The 20,208-nt window shown below is 38.0% G+C and overlaps 1 protein-coding gene across 2 annotated transcripts in view; it reads left to right on the top strand.

The window, feature by feature from the left end:
- The window catches only part of WWC2 (WW and C2 domain containing 2), a 95,563-nt gene that overhangs the window by 41,742 nt on the left and 33,613 nt on the right, over positions 1 to 20,208 (top strand). Inside the window, exons 2-8 of one of the 2 annotated variants that reach the window (XM_032109916.1) lie at positions 2,687 to 2,786; positions 6,845 to 7,048; positions 8,011 to 8,087; positions 12,737 to 12,816; positions 15,965 to 16,094; positions 16,768 to 16,914; positions 17,911 to 17,984. In XM_032109916.1, coding sequence (XP_031965807.1) covers positions 6,898 to 7,048; positions 8,011 to 8,087; positions 12,737 to 12,816; positions 15,965 to 16,094; positions 16,768 to 16,914; positions 17,911 to 17,984 — 659 coding nt within the window. In that variant the 5' untranslated portion in view covers positions 2,687 to 2,786; positions 6,845 to 6,897. The remainder of the gene's footprint in view (positions 1 to 2,686; positions 2,787 to 6,844; positions 7,049 to 8,010; positions 8,088 to 12,736; positions 12,817 to 15,964; positions 16,095 to 16,767; positions 16,915 to 17,910; positions 17,985 to 20,208) is intronic. The other variant, XM_032109915.1, reaches the window with a different exon arrangement.

Genomic DNA, 20,208 nt, shown 5'->3' with positions numbered 1-20,208 from the left:
CCATTTAATTATGTGATAGAATGTGATTTTCTTTGAGTATCCAGCAATGCGTTACATCATTTTTAGTATGTCATCTTTTTGGCTTGCATGGTCTTACTGAAACTGCTGTCTCCGTAATGTGCAATTCTTTATTTTTATGTACCCATTGAACAAAAATGTCAATGTGAAATGATGCAATATTTACTTGTGAAACCTTCCACAAATTTTTGAGTACAAATTGCTTTTATTGTTGTTTGAGTTTGAATTGCAAGTATTTCAAAAAGCGGGGGGAAAAAAGAAATAAGGAAGAAAAAAAAAATTCAGGAAACATTTGCTATGTAAACAATAAAATACATTTCTTAAGACAGTCTAGTAACACTTGGTTATTCTCCCTGAAACTAGTGCTAGTGCATTTGCTCCTTTGCTAAACATTTAGACTTGCATCCCAGTTGCCTGCAAGGTTTGTTATGCCCGTTGAAGTATAATGAAGTAATATTTGCACTTTCTTTTCCTAAGTGTAGTTTTGTTTGATTGCAGGCAAAAGTACTGGAGAATTGAAAGCCAGTTTGTTTATCAAGTAATGTGGGATATACTTGTAGAATAAACATATCCATAGTGATTACGTAATGTTGATAAAATTGCTTTCATCACCCACCACTTAGCTAACTCCTGCGGTAGTTGGTATCCAAGATTTTTCCTCTTCTGATATTTTATGTCAAAGGGTTGTTCCTGGTTTTATGTTGTCCTGTTCCTGGTTGTGCTGTCTTGAGACATTTTTGTGCAGGTTACCATTGAAATCTTGATCCTCCTTTGCTGTGCCTGGCCCTAGTTTGGCTTGCCTGCAGCTCTTTACCAGGAGCTTGCCCTCAGCATGCAGTAGGATGCTTTCAAGGTATCTCTTTCTCAAACCACCTCCATGAAACAGGATGTAATCCTGCTAAAGCAAAGGTATTGAGAACTGTTGAAAAACCAATCTGGATTTAGCTTGCGCGCTTTCTTCAGCAGCTAGGTTCAGGAGAAGTTCTAGTGATGAGGGATCCTGAATGTAGTCAGCTGTTGGTTTGGGGGTTTGAGGTCTGCACAACTCTTGAAGGTGGGGTTCCTTTGGCTGGAAGGGGTAGTCCTAAAATTATTATGCGAGATAACCAGAGATGTCAGGTGTAGTGGAGTTATCTTTTCATCATTTATTGTTTCAGACAGAGAAATTGCCACCTTGACACAGAGTATCGAGCTCAACCATGACATGGAGCAGTAGTTCTGCACCAGTCAGAACTACCCTGTTTTCAGGGCTCAGCCACTGCAGTTTTGTTGTCTCTTGTCTGTTAGCTAGGTTTCCAAGTTTGGGAATATTCCTGTAAGTCACTAAATGAGGGAGAAGGTACACAGTATTGATGAGGACATCCATATTTAAGAATCCAGTGGATTACTGGATCTGTAAGTAGGCTTGCTGTTGCCAGCAAAAAAGGTCTTTCCCCAGCTTTGTTGTTCTTCCTACTTTGTACTGGCTCATTGGACCTTTGATGGCATGTCACAACACACCTAACCTGCTAGAACACAATGTATCTGCCTTAATTTTATCTTCTGGAGCCAGTCAGTGTTTAGGTGGGCTTAGTACATCAGATAGGCTGTGCTGGATTGACTGAGTACCAGACTGTGTAAAGAGAACATGTGAATGTCTGATGTAGGGGACTGTGGGTTTGAGGTGACGTGGTAAAAACCATCACTAACAAAAAGAGCTATTACACAGCTCCAGCTGTGGCATGCGACTCTCCCCTGTTCTCCTTCCTACAGATCTTGGGTCTCTGGTCCTCATTTCTTGCCAGGTCAGCTAGTTTCCCTTGGGATAGCCTCTCGTCTGAGATGGTGATTCTGCAGCAGTTACAAACTGAAATAATATGGGCATGTGTTTAAACAGATGAGAGTTCTCCCTTCAGAATGAAAAGTATGTCATTATTTTGTCTTCTCTTGCTGTGTATGTGTCCTCCTCAAGTAGCAATCTAGCATATCTGACTTGTTTTTTTAGTGGGACCTCTTGAGAGTATTTGTTCTCTAACTGTGTTGCCTGAATGCAACTGTGTCTGACTGAACACAATTTACATGTGGGTTGTTCTAGAGCCAGTCGATGCTATTATTTTGTTTGGCAAGGGGAGATGCTGGAAAACTATTGCTTCCACATATTGTTAATCCTGGAGTAAAATGTCCAGTTCTCTTATGTCTAGCAGTGGGGCGTCGGGGAGCTGTTCCCTTCCCAGTGGGATTTACTAGTGGGATTATAATTCCATGTATTTTAGGGAAATAAGATCTTCTGCTGATAAAGTAATAGTTTCCTTCTGTTTAAGTAGACTGCAACAATTTGGCAGAACTTCTTGATAGTAGACAGGAAGGTAACGTGAAAATATCTCATTTTTTAAAAATTGGCATGCCTGCCTATCACCTGTATCCCACGTATAATATATATCCTAGGTATAATTACACAGAGCGTGCATAACATTGCTGCCCTTGAAGCATGTTCTTGCCAAAAGAACAAACAAAACTTCCAAGGCATAAAGTCAGTCCTGACATTTTGATTTGGAATTATTGTTCTGGCCAGATTTTTTCTTTGCTGAGTTTAAGTGCATCAAACTTGGCTGGCAGTGATCCAGGAAGAGTGCATTTCATGAACAGCAGTGTGATTAAAGCCAGCACAGCTTCCTCTTCTATGTTACAGGGCTGTGATCATTTCAGTGACAGGAACGTCCTTGGGTGGAGAGTGCCATCCTGCCATTTGTGCAGTTCCGCTGGGCGAGACCACAGAATTTCCCCCCAGTGTGAGTAGTCACTCAGTTCTTTTAAAATAGGAGGAAATAAATTGGTTTTGTATTGGGGTTTTTTAATACATTTATTAACTGTGCATTTACAGTAATTTGTTTCAAGTTAAATTAATTGGTTTTAAACTATCTTAATAGAATTGAGTAATTTTGCTTTTCTTACACGATGCTAAACCCAAGTCAAATTAGGAATAAGTAACCTGAGTATTACGTGCACTGCCACCCTCTTCATTCTGTTACTATGGCTCATTATTTTTCCATTGTGATTGGACAGAGGAAGTTGATATATACAATTTTTTTTCATCTAAGTGGTGGTCTTCATAGAGCCTGATGTACAACTCCTGCTTGTTTAAAGATCCATTTGAAGTCGATTCCTTGAGTTCATACCTAAGTTTATGCAGAAAATGTTAGAGAGGACCTGCCAAGGGAAGATGGTTTGTTCATTTTGCACTGTTGAAGTCCAGTTTTGGACTTCTAGAACAGATGCAACTCTACAGCTCTGTCTAGTGTTCACTACCAGTGCTTACTCCTCACCTGAGGAGCAGAAATAACATCTCCCCATCTGTCTAGCTGGCAATCTGCTGCATGATTTGTATCTGCTGCAGACAAGGTTATAAGGCATCCTGTTGCAGTCACCAGTGGGAGTATTTATCTGCCTTAAAAAAGAAATGAGTTCTCCCTACTTTATTTTACATTAGCTGTTGAATAATAAGGGGAATAAAAAATTTGGGTGTTCTTTGTGGTTTAAATCTCACTGTGGTTTAAGCATGAAAGGCTTCACAGCTCATTTTCAAATGTTCAGGAAACTTTTCCCTCAATTACTTGTATGTAACTATCCCAATAACATTCTTGTGTGTACAAGTTTGACCTTAACAGCAGGTGCTTGAAACATTCTTGTCCAAGGAAAAAAAATCCTTATCTTTTTGAGACTTTATTCTGAGAAGAATAAATATTTGTTTTTGAAAGAACACTGCTTTAAAAAAAATTATTGGCTCTTGGAAGAGCTCAAAAGAGTATGCTCAAAAGAACATACTTTCAAGTGCTACATTTCAAAATGTAGTGCTATACAACCAGAAATATCATCCATAGTTCTGTCTTTGGGCTTTTTGTCCTCTGTGGGGTAAACCTACTGGTGAAAATTGAGATAACTGAAAAGTATAGATGAACAAACATATGTGCTGCTATACAAGCACATGTTTCTAGAAATATGTATACATTTGTATATATATATAAACAACTTGCCAGACAAGTGATATGCTTTTTTGGGTTTTTTAATTCATAATACTTAAGAGGTATACAGAGTAAAATTCTTCAGAGTTTTCTGTGTTTGGTGAAAGTTGAGTAACAATTCTAGGATAGTCATTCCATACCGCTTTGCTTTTTCCATGGTGATGTATTTTCACAACTAAGCATTTGTTCCAGAATAAATATGTGCAGATAGAATTGACTGAGAGTAATTTGACCAGTCAAATTTGACCTGTGTACCTACACAGGCAAATACTGAAACGTTGGAATGCTGAAATTACAGTGTGCAATTTTTTGAAATGCAGGGTCACCTTTAACTCATTTATGACTATCAGTATAAAAGATGCTAGCTCATATAATCCTAGTATTGTTTTATACTTGCAGCTTGGAGAGGCAAAAAGGAAATGTTTGATTGTATTTGTCAGCAATACAAAATAATCTGCTGTTGATCAGCTTTGTCCTTCTCTTTCAGTCACAAGGACAGGGCATCTGTAGGCCACGTTTTAGAGCTCTGCAGGCTACATTTGGTCTTTGGGCTGCATGTTGAGCAATCCTCACTTAAAACCTACAAAGCAATTACCTACAACATGCTCGAAGATGAGACCTTCCAATCTTGTAAGATTATTTGGTGTCTGCTGGTTGCACTCTTAAAACACAATCACGTCATTACATTCATCTAAAAAACCACCATAACTGCGTTTATCGTATTTGATCATTGACCCATGAGAATCCTGCTTCATGCTCTTCATCCTGCTTCACAAAAAAGGACAAATCTGGAAACCAGCACTTCTTATCTTGTGTAAATAACTGTGAATGTGCAGTGTGTTAAAGCACAACAACAATAAGGGGGCACAGATAGGAACATGTGTTGACCATTTAGGAGAGAAAAGGTATTGATTGGCTTCTTTGTGTGCCCAATATCTTTGTGTAAAAGAGCAGGTGGCTATAACCATGGATATATGTGTATGTGTGGCTGTAGCTATAGTTAGTTTTTTTGAGAGAGTGTTCCTTTTGGGGTTATTGGAAAACCAACTGTGTATAAAGCTTTTCTGGTTTAATCTTTTGTGCACCACACTTGGGTTTGTGTAGGTTATACTCTCTATGCATTCATTTTGTACATCTAAGAAATGCCTTTCCCAAGTAGGAATGTCACAATTGTAAATGGTGGAGGGAGGGTGTTTATGTATTTAATTGTTTTTAAAAGCATCAAGAGTTCCATAGAGATTGTCAGTTTAGGATTTATGGGGTTCGTTTTATGGGATTCTGCTTTTTCTTTGCATGTCTTTTTGTTTATGTGGTATTAACAAAAGAAAAATCTTTTGAAAAAATGGTAGTTAGTCACTACTAGAAATTGTTATTAACCAGAACCTGTCCCTATCAGGTTTTGCTGTTACAAAATCTGTTTCCTTACATGGAGTTGAAAGAGTGCCTTCTCCCAAGAGTGCACTTCAGCTACAGTTTAGAGCAATTACATTGGTTCGGCTGCAGTTCTTTTTTCTCTCCACATTTCAGCCACTTGTTCCCATTTTTTCCCCCCTGCATTGGTTCCCACAGTAAAGCAATTCAGAGGACTAAAGTGGCAGACATCTAACCCAGAAAATAAACATGCCTCCTACTTTTGCAGAAAAATTCTGAAGTGAATACTTTGCACTTAAATATTTTGGTACTGAATGTTACTTTTTATCTCTGTAGATCTATGCAGATTTACAGTATGTAACTTAGGAGCCTGAGTGGTGCACATTTGCATTTAGATTTCAGACTTTTCATGGCTATGTCTTACAAGAATATTTTTAGTACAGTTTTAAAGGAAGAGTATTCATTGTACAGCTTCAAAAAGTGCTGAACTAAGTCAGGAAATATTGATAAGTTTGAACATTCAACCATATATAGTCCTCTTTTTATGTTTACATTAAAAAGAAAATCTTAAAATCTTTAGTTAGATTGATTTTATACACCATTCTGTTATGTCTGATCCTCTTGTCTATGTATCCTATGCAAGTCGGTGTTCTGTGTGGCTGCTGAAGTTAAAATGTTACCTGAAGCCATTTGTAAATTAAAGGCCTGTTCCAGCCTACTCATTTTTATTACCTGAGTAGTCGATGAAAAGGAGGAGACACCTCAAAAAAGCAGTTTGGTCCCAAATATCTTGGACACCTGTCTTTGACAGGCAGAAGTACCCTCTGAGGGCAGCCCTCTCTGTCTATTGGCCATAAAGACAGTTGTGTGTTGGATCAGATGTCTCGCAGACATAGGGATAGGCGAGGTGAGCTGTAGAGTTAATGATCTATTAGTTCAGTTACAGGGGGAAAGATAAAATTGTTTTTATAGAGTGAAAGGAGAGAGATAACCACTAAAAACATGAATAACATATGGCTGTAAAAAATAATGAAGTGGGAAGGAAGGGAGTTGAAAAAATGTAATAGCTAAGACTGTTTTTAGTTTCTGTTCAGAAATGCATTGTTTTAAGATTTCATTGAAAGACACTGTTGATACTGTTGCTTCCAAATACTCTGATGTAAAAAGTATTTTCTTTTTGAGTTTTAGGATGTTGCTAATTCAAGGTTGGCAACATGGGGATGATCTGTATAAGCATTTGCCTATTTTACTCTAATTTCTAGTTTTGCAACTGATCCCTTGAATTCTGTTTCTTACACGCACTGTTGTGGCAGAGGAAGTGATACATCTGCTTAGTAACCAAAGGCAAACTATGGTTTAGACTACTCTAACTGTGAATTACAGAGAAAGAAGCAATTTTAGTTGTCAATGGGTTTCAACAGAGGTCTCTTTAAATCATTTATTTTTCTCCTGTAAAGAAACAACACAAATAGAAGATCCCAGGAAACAATGGCGGCAAGAACAAGAGAGAATGTTAAAAGATTATCTTACCATAGCTCAGGATGCTCTCAGTACGCAGAAGGAGCTGTACCAGGTGAAAGAACAGAGACTAGCACTGGCACTGGATGAGTATGTACAGTTGAGTGGCGCCTACAAAGAAAAATCAAGTTCTCGTACAAGCTGTAAGTACCGTAGAGAATACAATGTAATTTCTTTATCTCTTGCCTTGTTTCTCTTTAGGATAAGTTTTCAAGGTTTGCTAGGAACACCTTGTACTCTGGCTTTTTTAGAGTTAGCATCCCTACATTATTTATTTATTTAAGATAAAGATATTCTGCTCTTCTCTCTGATACAATTGGCCTCCTTTGAGCCATGATTTAGAGCACTTGGCTCTGAAATCTATTTTGTCATGCAGTCTGTTGAGACAAAACTCTGCCAAATCTAGGGTCAAAGTGAATAGGATCTCTTGCCTTCCTGGCTGCCTGCTGTAGTGACCCTTCTGTGCTGACAGGTGTCTGCAATAGACCAAGAAGGAAATGTGTTGCTGATGTATAGGAAGAGCAGACAGTAATTTTGTAGCCTGTATGCTGTGACCAGGGGCCCAGTAGAGACAGAAGTTGTTGTCTTGGGCAGGGAATCAGCATCTGGTAAAGCACAGTCAGAGGCCTGTTATTGACCAAGCACCTCTCCTAGAAGTAGATAGTGTATGAAAGGAGCATGTACATCTGTGGAAGAACTGAGTGCAAGATCTCTGAGACTTCTGAATAAATCTGCTTTCCTGAGATCTCCTTAGAAATTATAACTTTCAGGAAGAAAGTGATTGCAAGATGGCTCAGCTAGAAGAATAGGAACAGAAAACAAGGAATAGAAAGTCAGGGAGAACGAGGTTCTACTTCAGGATCCTGGGATAAGCAAATGAGGAGAGATACTATATAGTGGTAGGGGTAAAAAGGGGAAATTTTGATTATTCAGTAATTATTGCCATGCTGCAATGATGACTACTCTATAAAAGGCTAGCTTTTAAAGTATTACATATTTTTGTGCACATTCTAGGTTTTTGCTCAATGTGAATTCATCAAGAAAGGGACTAATTAGTGATTTTAAGGTACTTAAATATTTGTCTTTTTTATCTTTTTTGAAAAAGTGTTTTCAGGCTCTTCATCAAGCACAAAGTATGACCCTGACATTCTGAAGGCTGAAATCTCCACTACAAGATTAAGGGTGAGAGTCCCTAACTCATATTCATTTGGATTCTGTCTGCCAAGTTTATGATTACAGCATAAGTATAGCTCGAACTAGCAGATGTATCTTGTGTCCTGGTACAGAAACCTCCTAATATTCTAATTAGATACCATTCAGAGGTTTAAAATTAATTTTTAAAGCTGTCTCTGGTATTTTCAGATAATACATTTCTGGGAAACTTTGACAGATATTCTAATTAGATATTAGATTTTAAATAAATCTGATGACTATTTTCAGTTGTATGCTTTTGTTTTTTAAAGGAAGAGTAAAAATAGAAAAGTAGTAGGCTAAGGTGAGCTGCAGGTAGATGACTGTTTTTACACAACATTTCTTCTGTGAGAAATGCATCATTAGCTACTTGAACTGCCTCAGAAGTTTCTGTTGGTTTGAAATAAAAACTTTTCAATAATGGTGTAAAATGCCTCTGTTGTGTCAAAATGGAGCAGTTCAGATCAAGGATGAAAGTTTGTGTATGCACTTTGAAATTGCTAACGAACACAAATCCATAATTTGGTCAGCTGTGTTCAGTATAGTCAGTAACAAACTCCATATAAAGAACATCCATTCACAGGCTAGTCCCTAGTGAGTTTATCTTGAATAAGAATGAAATGGAGTGGAAGGCATTTAAAATATCTATAGGGATTTCACTTATTTCAGTGGCATATAATGCTTTATGGATTAGCCCAGACTTTCTGTAGTTAGTAATGAAAAAATTACATCGAAGCCTGCAGGTTAAAAAGACAGCACCTCACAGCATAGTTCTTCCTGCGGGCTGGAATACAGACTCTGGGGGAGCAGAAGCAGCACAAGTGACAGCATTTACTCAGCTCTTCCATTGCCCTCTCCTGGTTTCTGCACAGAGCAGCACTCATAGAAGCCTCAGAGAGTAACATCCTCCTTCACCCTGCAGTAAGAGTTGTGATTAGGAATCTAAACAATTAATGTCTAAAAGGAACTGTGGAATAACTCATTAAACTTTTAAAACCCAGTATAAATCAGGAGTGGAATGCACTCTAAAACTCCTATGTGGATGTTGCCCTCCTGACTACTTCTTCTTCTTCTGTTCATCCTTACCAATCTCAATTTGTAGTGCCTTATCCATTAAGGCAGAGGGATGGTGGTTAGTGAGGGGAGTAACTGCTGGAGGTGGGAAGAGAAATTTTGAAAGCTTAGTAGAGAGAATCAAAAGCAGTAAGGACCTTTTCAGGAACAAGAAAGAAGAGACAAGGCAATAACCTCTTTCTAAAATGAGTGGAGGAATAACAGATGTTTCGTTTGGCAAGGCAATCACCAGTATATTTAGGAAATTAACAGTGTTGTTGAAGAACAAAACACATGATGAAATTTAAATACAGTCATCCACTTGGCAAAGAGGGGAAAATTCAGGCATGGTCCTGTGCTCACTTTTTCTCACTACCATTGACTGCAGATCTACAAATTGCTCACCGAGGAGAGAGTCAGATATGTTAATCACAGTAATTCACTTTTTGGAGGTGCTGTCCTCATTGTTTCTTGCAGTCAAGGAGCCTAATATCCTGCTGGTTCCCAACACCTGATTTATTGGCATTGCAAAGTCCTGCATATGTGCCTAAAATAGGTGACCTCAATCTTGTCTGCAGAGTTTAGAAGGGTGCAGTCCAAGAGTATCTGTATCCACATAAAGTGTGTGGTCATCCAAAGCCACTGGATATGAAAATTGAGATAAGAAAAAGTGGAACCCTGTGATGCTAGGGCTGGAAAGTGGTTGTCATGGAAGATGGCAAGAGAGGTATGGCTGTTATCATAGTTCACCCTTATTTGAATGTTTGAAGATGCTTGCTAGTATGCCAACTTTGGGCATTTTGCAGTATTTGCATGCATGGACTTAATGAGAAACAAAGTTAGTCATTAGTAAGCTGCTAGCCAGCTACTTAAATTTTGCACATTGTTAGAGCAGTTGTACTAAACCTGTTCCTCTGTCTCCCAGTATCTGAGGGTTATTGGCATCATCAGGTTAATGGTGGCTGGAGGGGGGAAACTCAGCATTCGAGGAAGGTCAGAATTGGCCTTTGGCCTTTTCCTTGTTAGCTGTGTGTAACATATGCGTGTTACATATGTAACATAGCCTTCTGGGTACATGAACTTCCTATTGTGCAATAGGTTGTGGAGAAAATATGACAGAAATCAGACAGCTGTTAAATAAAATGAGCAGGAAAGAAATATTTTTCTCACCAGACTAAAACTGAGGGATCAGATCCTGCAGTAGACTTTGAGTGGGGCCATTTGGGGTCTTAATTAGTAATCAGTAAGATAACTCCAACAGCACAAAGCATATGTGATCCCAGTCAGTTTTACGCATATGCAGCAAGTGAGTAGGGAATGCACCTCTGTAAAATAACAAGGGCTGGAGGGGCTGGGGCGGGTGGCTGTGTTGTTCCATTAGTACTCGAGTGCTGGGAATAGCAAGGGCTTAGCACAGGAGCCCGCTTGAAGATGCGCTTAGGAGCAGGAAAGAGAGATCTGTCAAGTGACTGAAGATGATGTGCAGAAGCAGTAGGAAGGGGGTGGATGTTAAAACAAGTGAAGAGTTGTGAAAAAGCAGGAATTATATGAAAGTTTTGAAGGAGAAGACAAGGAGCCTAAGAATAGTTTAATGCAGGGATGATGCAGTAAACACAGAGGCTATATTATGATGTAGGTCACATCCTTCTAGGATAATGCACCCAACTCACATTTCTTCATAATGAAATGATGATGAAGTACAGCAGAGGACACTCAGAAGATGATCTTGAGGAAAAATGTAAGAGTTTCTGAGAGATCCAGTCCTCTAAGTCGAAATCAAATGTGCCTTCTGCTATTAATATAAATGCATGTTTCTGGTTTTGAAAGGAAAAGGTTTAGCCATTCTGTATTTTTCAGAAAAATTTGGACTTGTTTAGCCATTCTGTATTTTTCAGAAAACTTTTTTTTCATACTTTACACATCACTTTAGGTGGAACATAGAGGTGGTATCTGTTCATTTTCCTTAACCTTGATCAGAACACTTGAGAAATTATTCTTGGAGTTTTCATACTAGTCAAGGAGAAAATAGCTAAGGAGCACTGAATGTATACTTAGAGAAATTATCTATTTGTCACGCTAACTGTTCAGTATGGTCAAAATAAAAACAGTTTTCTGTCAAGTAAAGCAACTAGTGATGATAGTATGATAGTTTCCAAAAGCCTGAACCTAACCCCTCATCCAGAGAACAGATTTGCTTTCAAGAAAATGGAGATTAAAAGGATTTTCTTTCTGTCACAGAAAATACATTAGCCAGAAACTGCAAGCTGGAATGTCTAAGTATCATTCACAAACCCTTACAAAGACCGTGTAAATCACTAGTTATTTTAGAAATTTTAAACATTTTAAGTCTCTTGGAAAGCTGCAGCGGCTGCTGATGCTGAGTGCTTTTAGTCACCTGGCAATTGTACTTTTTTTTTTTTTTTATTATTTTTTTAAAAATATTTTTATTTGAAGAGTATCAGCAAGTAGGAAGTCTAGGGGGATTTGTATACAAAATATCTTGGATATATATTCTGAAATTAATTTCAGTTAAAGTGGTCTAAATTCTTGATATTAATATAATACATTTTTCAAGAGTTGAATATCTGAGGAGCTTATAAAAACAAGCAAGAATTTTACACAGGTAGGTGACAGCAGTGAACTTTTAGCTTTTTCTTTTTTCACCTCAATGACTGGAAAATTAGAAAGCCTAACAATATCTGGTTAGTATGTGGTGTACAAATGAGCTAGCTGTAGACGTATAAATACCAAAATATTGGACTCCACACTTCATGGAGGCATTTGTCTCTGTGGGTATGCTGATGATTAATTTGTGTTCAAGTACATTCATTTTTAGGTGGTTCCTAAAACTTTGTTTCATACATTTGGGAAATATGACATTAAAAATTAAATGGAGGATTTTTAAATTTAATCTTGATTAATAAATATTTCGTAGTGTGCTCATATCTGCTGACATCTGAAATAGGAATATTAAGGTTAAGAAGCAATTGACCATTCAAATTGAGGGAAAGTAGGGAATATTTTCCGAAGACATTTTTATTAAATAGACACATATATTTGTGATTTGAATGTCTTTTGTGATTGTTGTCTTTGGATTAAATGGTTGTGTATTATGTATTTAGGGACCCAGTGTCTGTAAAGCTTTCTAAGAAAGGATGATTCTTAGGGAAAAAAAGAGTCCTTTTTGTCTTTTACAGTGCAAATGACTGAAGAGCCTCCAGGAATTAAAAAGTGAAAATATAATAAGACTAAAAGTAAACAGGCATGTCCTCGTAGGACAGTTGGAATGCATGCTTAACAAGTGAGAAGTAAATTACTTGTTAAAGTTCTCTCAGGTTTAATAACACAGTGTGGTATCAATACAAATAAGGAATGTGATTTAATCTGCTTGTGTCCCTTTAATACTAAAGCATGTTGCCCATAGACATCAGGAAGTGAACAGATCCTCTTTTTTTTTAATGTGTGTCAGTAGAGCAATTTACTCTTTTTCTCTCATCTAATGTAGAGCATACATTAATTGTTCAAAGCCATGTGTTACATCGTTTAACAAGAGCATCTTTCTAACTCTTGCTTTGATTTAACACAAGGTTAAGAAGCTGAAGAGGGAACTCTCTCAGATGAAGCAAGAGCTGCTGTACAAGGAGCAGGGCTTTGAAACACTGCAACAGTGAGTAAATGAAAATAGTAGAAACTGACTTAATACAGTCACCTGATTTCTTTTCTTTGGCATGGAATTGCATCTGTTGTATCTGAGAGAATTACTGTGGCAGAAAAGGAGAATCTAGTAACTCTGTTGTAGTTAGGAAACAGGAAATCTGTAGACATGGCAACCCCTTTGTGCAAGTGTTAACATGAGAAATTTGTCTCCCCTCTAATTTTTTTTTCCATGGGGTAGCTTGTGCTGCAAAGAGGCGGAAAGAAGGGCAGGGGTCAGGGGTCCCAAGGACAAAATTAGCTGCTTTTTGTGTCCAATTTAAATTTTTTTTTTAATTTTGAAAAGGTACTTAGGTCTTTCTTTCCTTCTTCCCCACCTATGAGCTCAAAAGAGAGCAAGAGAGAAAGGTGCTGTTCTTGGAGGTATGAATGGTACACAACACTGCAGGGTTGGAAATTAGTCACAATTTGAGGATTAGAGGCCTGACTTTCTTTGTTCCAGTTGCTGGGATGCCTGGTGTCCAAAGGACTGATGCTGAACCGGGTGAGCTTTCTGGGTATTTATCCAGTTAGATTACTAGCAAATGAATTTTTTTCAGTCTGAGAACTCCCTGCTGCTCCTGCCTTACAAAATTAGGCCTAAAATATTAAACATTACTGGAATTGTCACCATAAAGAACATGCTGCGCAGGAAACCTTGCTAACAAGTGTGTTTCCTTTGACTAATGTGAAGAGAAATTTATTAATGCTAGCTGTTTTCCACATTGTGGTGTGTACTCATACATTAAGGATACATTTCCACAGTAAAATGCTGAGCTGTTTGCTCTTAGTGCACTAGTTCCAGCAGCAGAAGCAATGTTGCAGCATTAGTGTAATGTTGTCTGGATACATTTACCCTTTTCCTCAGGACCTCCTGTGTTCGGCAGGATGCTGTCAGATAAGCAATAATCTCTGTCCTGGAGAGCTTGCAGAACATATACGGAGAATGGACAAAAGGTGGGAAAAGTCCAGGTAGAGGACTAAATGAGGAGTAGTTACTTGCAAAGGATGACACAGCATCTATGTTTGGAGCTAAGAGATTGGAGTTCAGTTCCCAGTTATAACCAAGATATCTTGTAGGACATTGCCTGTGTATTCTGATAGATCAGTTCCATAAAACAGGCATTTTTTTTAACTGAGAGAAAGAAAATCTGGTCCAGGAGGTGACCAATTATCATTACAGACATATAAAAATAGAGGAAAAATGTGGGGGTTTGGTATGAAGAGCTTGAGGTCAACTGAGAACTGAAAATCCTCACCACATTAGGAAGATGCCAGTTAAGTCTCTATCCTCCTTCATTTTGACTAAAACAGAAATGTAAGATTTGTCTGTTATTTAAATGTATGAAGACCAGCAAGGATAGTTGATTGAATTTAACCATGAATCAGATCTCATTTGTAGTAAAATTTAGAAGAAGAAAGACATAATTGATTCTAAAGCTTAAGGTAATAAAAACTCGTGCTGCTGTCCCAGGATTAAAGGTTAGCCAGTCATGCTGGTTTTATTATATTAATTCAACAATGAAGTATTGTTTTAAAGCTGCTTGCTCACAAGCCATTTTGATAGGAATCCAAAGCATGTTTCAGAAACTGTCAACAGCATTCCACAGAAACACAATGGACGTTTGTTTTTAAAATTCAGTCAGCCACTTTCAAACAGTACTAATCCCATTAATTTAAAACAGGATGATGGAATATCTTACATATCAGGGATCCTTCTTGTCTATCTTAATTGCATACAGAATAAAGCAGTTGCAATTTGAATGTGGCATGTCATATTACTAGACAGCATGTGGTGTGTTACCGAACTGTTCATTCATGATCCCAACTGTTGGTGTAGCCTGTACCTATTTGATTTTGGCAACCTGGTAAGTTACCAAAAATTGTGAATTGTCAGACAGTAAGTGCCTACCTATGAAAGAGTTTGAGGAACTTTCAAGCTGAAACAAATATATCCTTGAATAGGAATGATTTGCAAGTCACAGAGGTAATTAATTTCCTTACACAAGTGCAATTTAGTTTGTACGAAAACTGGAATGTAGAGAAAGGAGAACAGACATGCTCACAGCTTTACAGACTACTTTAGAACTTTGATGTTTTTGTGGCCAAAACTTGGAGAAAAATAGAATACAATTACAGGTGTTTTGTGCAAGTTGCTGTTCTTGCAGGGGATGCTTGTGATCACTTCTGATCTGTTCATTCCTCACTCACAGGGTTGTTAACTTCCAGCAAAGATGATGGATGATGACAAAAAACAGAAAACCAATTGTATTATAGAAGAATTTATTCTCTACTAAATGCTTGACTTTTGTCAGGGTGTCTGTTGGTTGGTTTTCATTTTTGAAGCACAGCTGCAGTCACTTCCATGATGCTATGAAATATTCAGTTAAACTAGAGACCAGAGAAATGTGTTTACAAACTGTAGTTCTTGAGGGAAATATGGAAATACTGAAATGAATCATTTTTTTATCTCCAAGTTTAGGGGAGCGTTGTTTTACTATTTTCAAGTTGCAGTTTCTAAAATCACTGGTAGTTCAGGAATTTAATGAATCGTCCAATCTATGACATATGGTATTAATTATCCAGAGATTTTGTGAATAAAGAGAGCCTGGTGGCTGGCTGAGCAGAACAGCTGTTCCAGACGGTTAATGCCCAGGATTAGGGCAAACTAGAGGGAAGCTGAGACAAGAATGGTGCTGGTTATGTTTCTGCTCAGAAAGGCTGATTAGTACTAAGAAGCCTGCCTGTCTGCCTGTGTCCCAGTGTGGGTTTGGGTGGAAGGATACTACTTGTAATAAATTCTGCTTCTGTAAAGAGCACAAACAGTTATTAGTATGAAAGGTGTACCCAAAAGCTGCTTCTGTGCTGCAGAGTGTTACGGTGGGAATGGGAATTTTGACAGTATTGTCAGCAATAACTCTGTGCTCCTTGACATTTTTGCCAAGGATTAAGTTGTATTTGAACGGAGATTTCAATGGCATTTTTCCTTTCCATGTCCGTTGCAGCAAACGGTACCTCATCTCCTTCCCTTCTGTCCTCTAATTCTGCTTCTGCCTGAAGTAGAACAGCAGAGATATTAGTATGATTTTCTCTATCTGCTATTATATTCTCTCTTTCCACAGAATTGACCAAAAAATGTCTGGAGGCCAGAGCGGGTATGAACTGTGTGAGGCCAAAGCCATCCTGAAGGAACTGAAGTCCATCAGAAAGGCGATCAGTTCAGGCGAGAGAGAAAAACAAGATTTAATGAAGGTATTTTGATTGGTTAATGCAAGTTTTGTTGTGCATTTGTTTTAACATGACTCACTTCCCTGATGATAAATACTTTGCATTTTATACTTTTAAGGAATTCTCAAAATTCTTTGAGCCAAACTAGCATTAACATAAATTTTCAGATGCAGAAACTGAAGCCTGTGACATTCCTAGTTCAAAGAGCTGCTCTATGTTAGAGAATATAGATTTTTTTGGAACTTGTATGTAAGGTACAATGCACATGTTACCTCTAAAGCACAATTTAGAATATTAAGTGGACAAAATTGGTACATGCTAAAATGCCTGACCATTTTTTAAATCAATGAAAGTTTTCCTAATCTAAATTGTCCTATTTCCATTTCTGAAAGCAGATTTCTTTTTTTTTTTTTTAATCAGCAAAATACATAATTGGTTGGCAATTTAAAAAACACAAACAAAGTCCCAAAACAGACACAAACCCAAATGAGAAGCTTTTACATTCTTACAGGTGTTGGTCACCCTTAGTGTCACCTACCAATGGCTTGATTAAAAGGATGGGTTGCTTAATATGAAATAAACCCAGAATTTTTGTAGTGGAGTCTTTTATGTAAATATATTTTGGAGATAAACTGGTATAAACATGGTAAAGAGCAAAGGAACTTTAATGCCACTTCCTTCTTTAATTCCTGGACAGAGTCTTGCAAAACTGAGGGAAAAATTCAGTATTGATCAAACCACTGAAACATCTGAACCAGACTTGAGTTCCAGTTCTGTAAACTCCCAGCTGTGTTTTCCCAGACAAACTCTGGATACAGGGTCTCAGACGGACATTTCTGGTGAGGTGAGCTTTTTTCCATTTTGTCCAGTGTAAAGAAAAATTGAAGCAGAATGCTACAGTTAATGGAATAGGAATCAAATGGCTGTTCACTGTTGCAGATAGGATATATATGTATATTTGTTTCACAGAATTACTTAGAGTCACTCACACTAGAATTGCTTTTCTGATTTTTTGCCCTTGAATTTTAAGTCAAGATTCAGATGAACTTTATACATTTGTCATGAAGCATTTATGACAATCTGATTCAGTCAAATAGTTCCAGTACAGTGAATATCAGAAGTGGATAGTATTTTTTTTTTTATCTGTCTATAGGATATGTTTCACCTTACAGACCTAATTAAATATTAAGATTTTTTTTTTTAATTTTTAGGAGAAAAGATATCAGAATTTAAATGCACAATTTCATTTCACACAGATGAAAAACTGTTTGTGGAACTACTTTTTCAGTGATTTAGTATAACCTTGTTTCACTGATGATATATTTTACATACAGAAGGCTGTTTAATTTTGATACCACCTTTGAAGTTCTGCAAGCTAAGTTTGTAAGAAAGACAGTGTACAAGGTTTTCCAGACAAAGAGCTTGTCTATGTTTTGTAACAAATTTATTAAAGTCTAACTTAGAAATGCTCTGACATAGTTCTAAATTCTGAGTTCAACAGAATTCATAGTAGGAGATCAGAATTTTTGGTGCACTCACTGCAAGAATTCTTTGAAAATGCTCTGGCTTTACTGTGATGGAATATGGGCAATTGGTGGTACAGTAGTTAAAAATATATGAAATGGCTCAGAAGAAAACAGCACTGTTTTGTACATCTGAGTAGATGAGATCTCAGCTAGGCATTTAACATCAAGTGGGGAGCTGGCTGCGGGGGGGGGTAATTTTATTTTTCTTTAAACTGTAATTTTTCTAGCCTCTGCCTAGGTTTTGTTGGTTCGTTTAAAAGCTTTGCACAGTAACGAGCCTATTTGTTTTGTTTGGTTGGTTTTTCCCTCAACAGATTGGAGCAAGAAGTAGATCGAATTTAGCAGAGAAGGTCAGACTCAGTCTGCAGTACGAAGAGGCCAAGCGAAGGTAACGGGGTCAGTGGGAGCGTGCGGCCACAGTGCGGGGCCGGCAGTGCCCGGTGGCCGCGGGGCCGGCAGTGCCCGGTGGCCGCGGGGCCGGCAGTGCCCGGTGGCCGCGGCTCCAACGCCGTGCTCGCAGCGACATCCAGCGGGCGGCACCGCCGCGCGCCCTTCCGGGGGCTGCCGCGCTCGGGAACGCTGCGGCTGTTCCTTAGTGCTAAGCTGGATATGTAAAGAAACAGAATTAAAACCGTGACAAATTACTGGCAGTTCCAGGATTAAGGGAATAGAATGAGCTGGCTTTGTGATGAAAGCAGTCGCCAGGTTATTTATGTCCATTATATCCTTCTTCGGGATCATCATTTCACTTTACAGTACCACTGAAGGCTTGTCAGTTTTAGAGCTGCTTCAGACTTCCAGTGCAGATTTAGTTGGCTTAATTATTTCTTTTTTCCCCTGAGACTTCAGATAATTTAAAAACTTGCTATCACTATGGGTTGGCTTCTTTTTTGTTAGTTTAACATGAGGAGTAAAGAAGTCAGGAACTGCTCCACTGATGAATGTGGAGTGCCTTTCAAATAAAGTTTTGTGGTGCTTGCCCATGAAAGTGGTGCCATCCTGATGAATTGCCACAGCACTGAAAAATGGGCATCAGAAAGCAGAACATTCAGAGTTCAGTTGGCATCTTCTGGTGTCCCAGAAGTGCTGCATAATACTGGGACAAGATTTACTATTGGGATAGCTCTCTTGTGTGGTAATATTTTCTGATACTTGTCGCCAAACTAATTGTCAGCTATTCAGAAGCGTTATTGTTTTTGTTGTGGAGGTTCTTTGTAACTTAAGGGAAATAGAAATCTAAGCATTATTCCACACCCAAAGTTTTGGGTATTTTTACTATGAAGAACTGAACAAAGCAATAAAATAAAAAAATAGTGGTTTTCCCCAGATGAAAACTGTACCTAAAATGCCATTTGATCTGGGATATAAATATTATTTCAGTAGGAAAACTGTGGCATGATCATTTAGAAAACTACAAAAATAAATTTGCAACTTATAAGTACCAAGTAACAGCATAGTTGTTTTTAGGTTTTAAAGGCAGGAGCCTGCACAACTATTTTTTTGCCTGATTTCAAATGTATACTTCCTCATACAGAGTAGTAGCTACCATTCTTACCAGTAACAACAGTATTCCTTTATATCCTCATCATGGATCATAAAACCTTATTGTATAATCAATGCAGTCATCAAAGAACACCAAGGCTATTGTGTTTGTTCAATATTGAACATGCATGATTTTGGCTCACAATCATCATGTACATAACGTTCACTTTCGGATGGTCATTTAGATGCAGGTAGGTGGCATTGCTTCTCAGGCACAATTGATCCAAAACCTGATCACCCTCTCTTATGACTGTGTCTTGATACCAAGAAGTCCCAGCATTGCATTTTATCTTTCTTTTGTAGGAACAAAAAACCTCCTTGAAGTAAGTCAGCTTGCCACTTCTGTCTTGGGGGAGGGGGAAGAGAGAAAAAAGGAGAAACAGTACAGTGCTCAGAGTATGGAGTACTGTAGCACAGGATCTTTCTTTCTCACAAATTACTTAGCCAAGAACATGGGTCGAAATTTCAGTGTGTGTAACTTGGAATAATGAAGATACATACCAGTTTGCACATAAAGCTCAGTACCTAATTACACCCCTCCCCCAAGTATTGTGGTCACTGTAACCATCTCTGTAATTTAGTAAGTGTTGACCTTCTTTTCTGAAATAGTAAATGTGCAAGTTCTCAATTATTTTGTGGTAAAATAGCTAAGATAAAGAGGATCTTGTAAGTGAACTTCTCTAATTGAAAATTACCAGATAATTTTGTGCATTGCAGATTTGACATTGCTTAGTCAGCAGAATGTCTTGAAGAGGTGGAGTGTTCATAACTGTGCTGAATTCAGTTGCAATTGTTATTCAAAAGGATCTGATACAGCATGCTGACAATCCTATCCTGATGTGGTGAAGATCTGGCTAATATTCGTTTTTGGCCTGTTGTGGCACCCCACTCTTAAGGTGGACCTTAAGAGCACCCAAGATTCATAGATGCCCATAGTCAAAAAGGAATTACAAAAGTCAAAGAGTCTGCAAAAACTTACCTATTCTATTAGTTTATTATTAAAACTTCTACTAGTAAATTATGCACACGGCATGGAAATTGGGATATTAGTCCCTGACCTCTGAGTATAA

This window comes from Corvus moneduloides, chromosome 5 (genome assembly GCF_009650955.1).
Source record: "Corvus moneduloides isolate bCorMon1 chromosome 5, bCorMon1.pri, whole genome shotgun sequence".
NCBI classification, from domain to species: Eukaryota; Metazoa; Chordata; class Aves; order Passeriformes; family Corvidae; genus Corvus; species Corvus moneduloides.
This window is presented reverse-complemented; position numbering and strand designations above follow the sequence as displayed.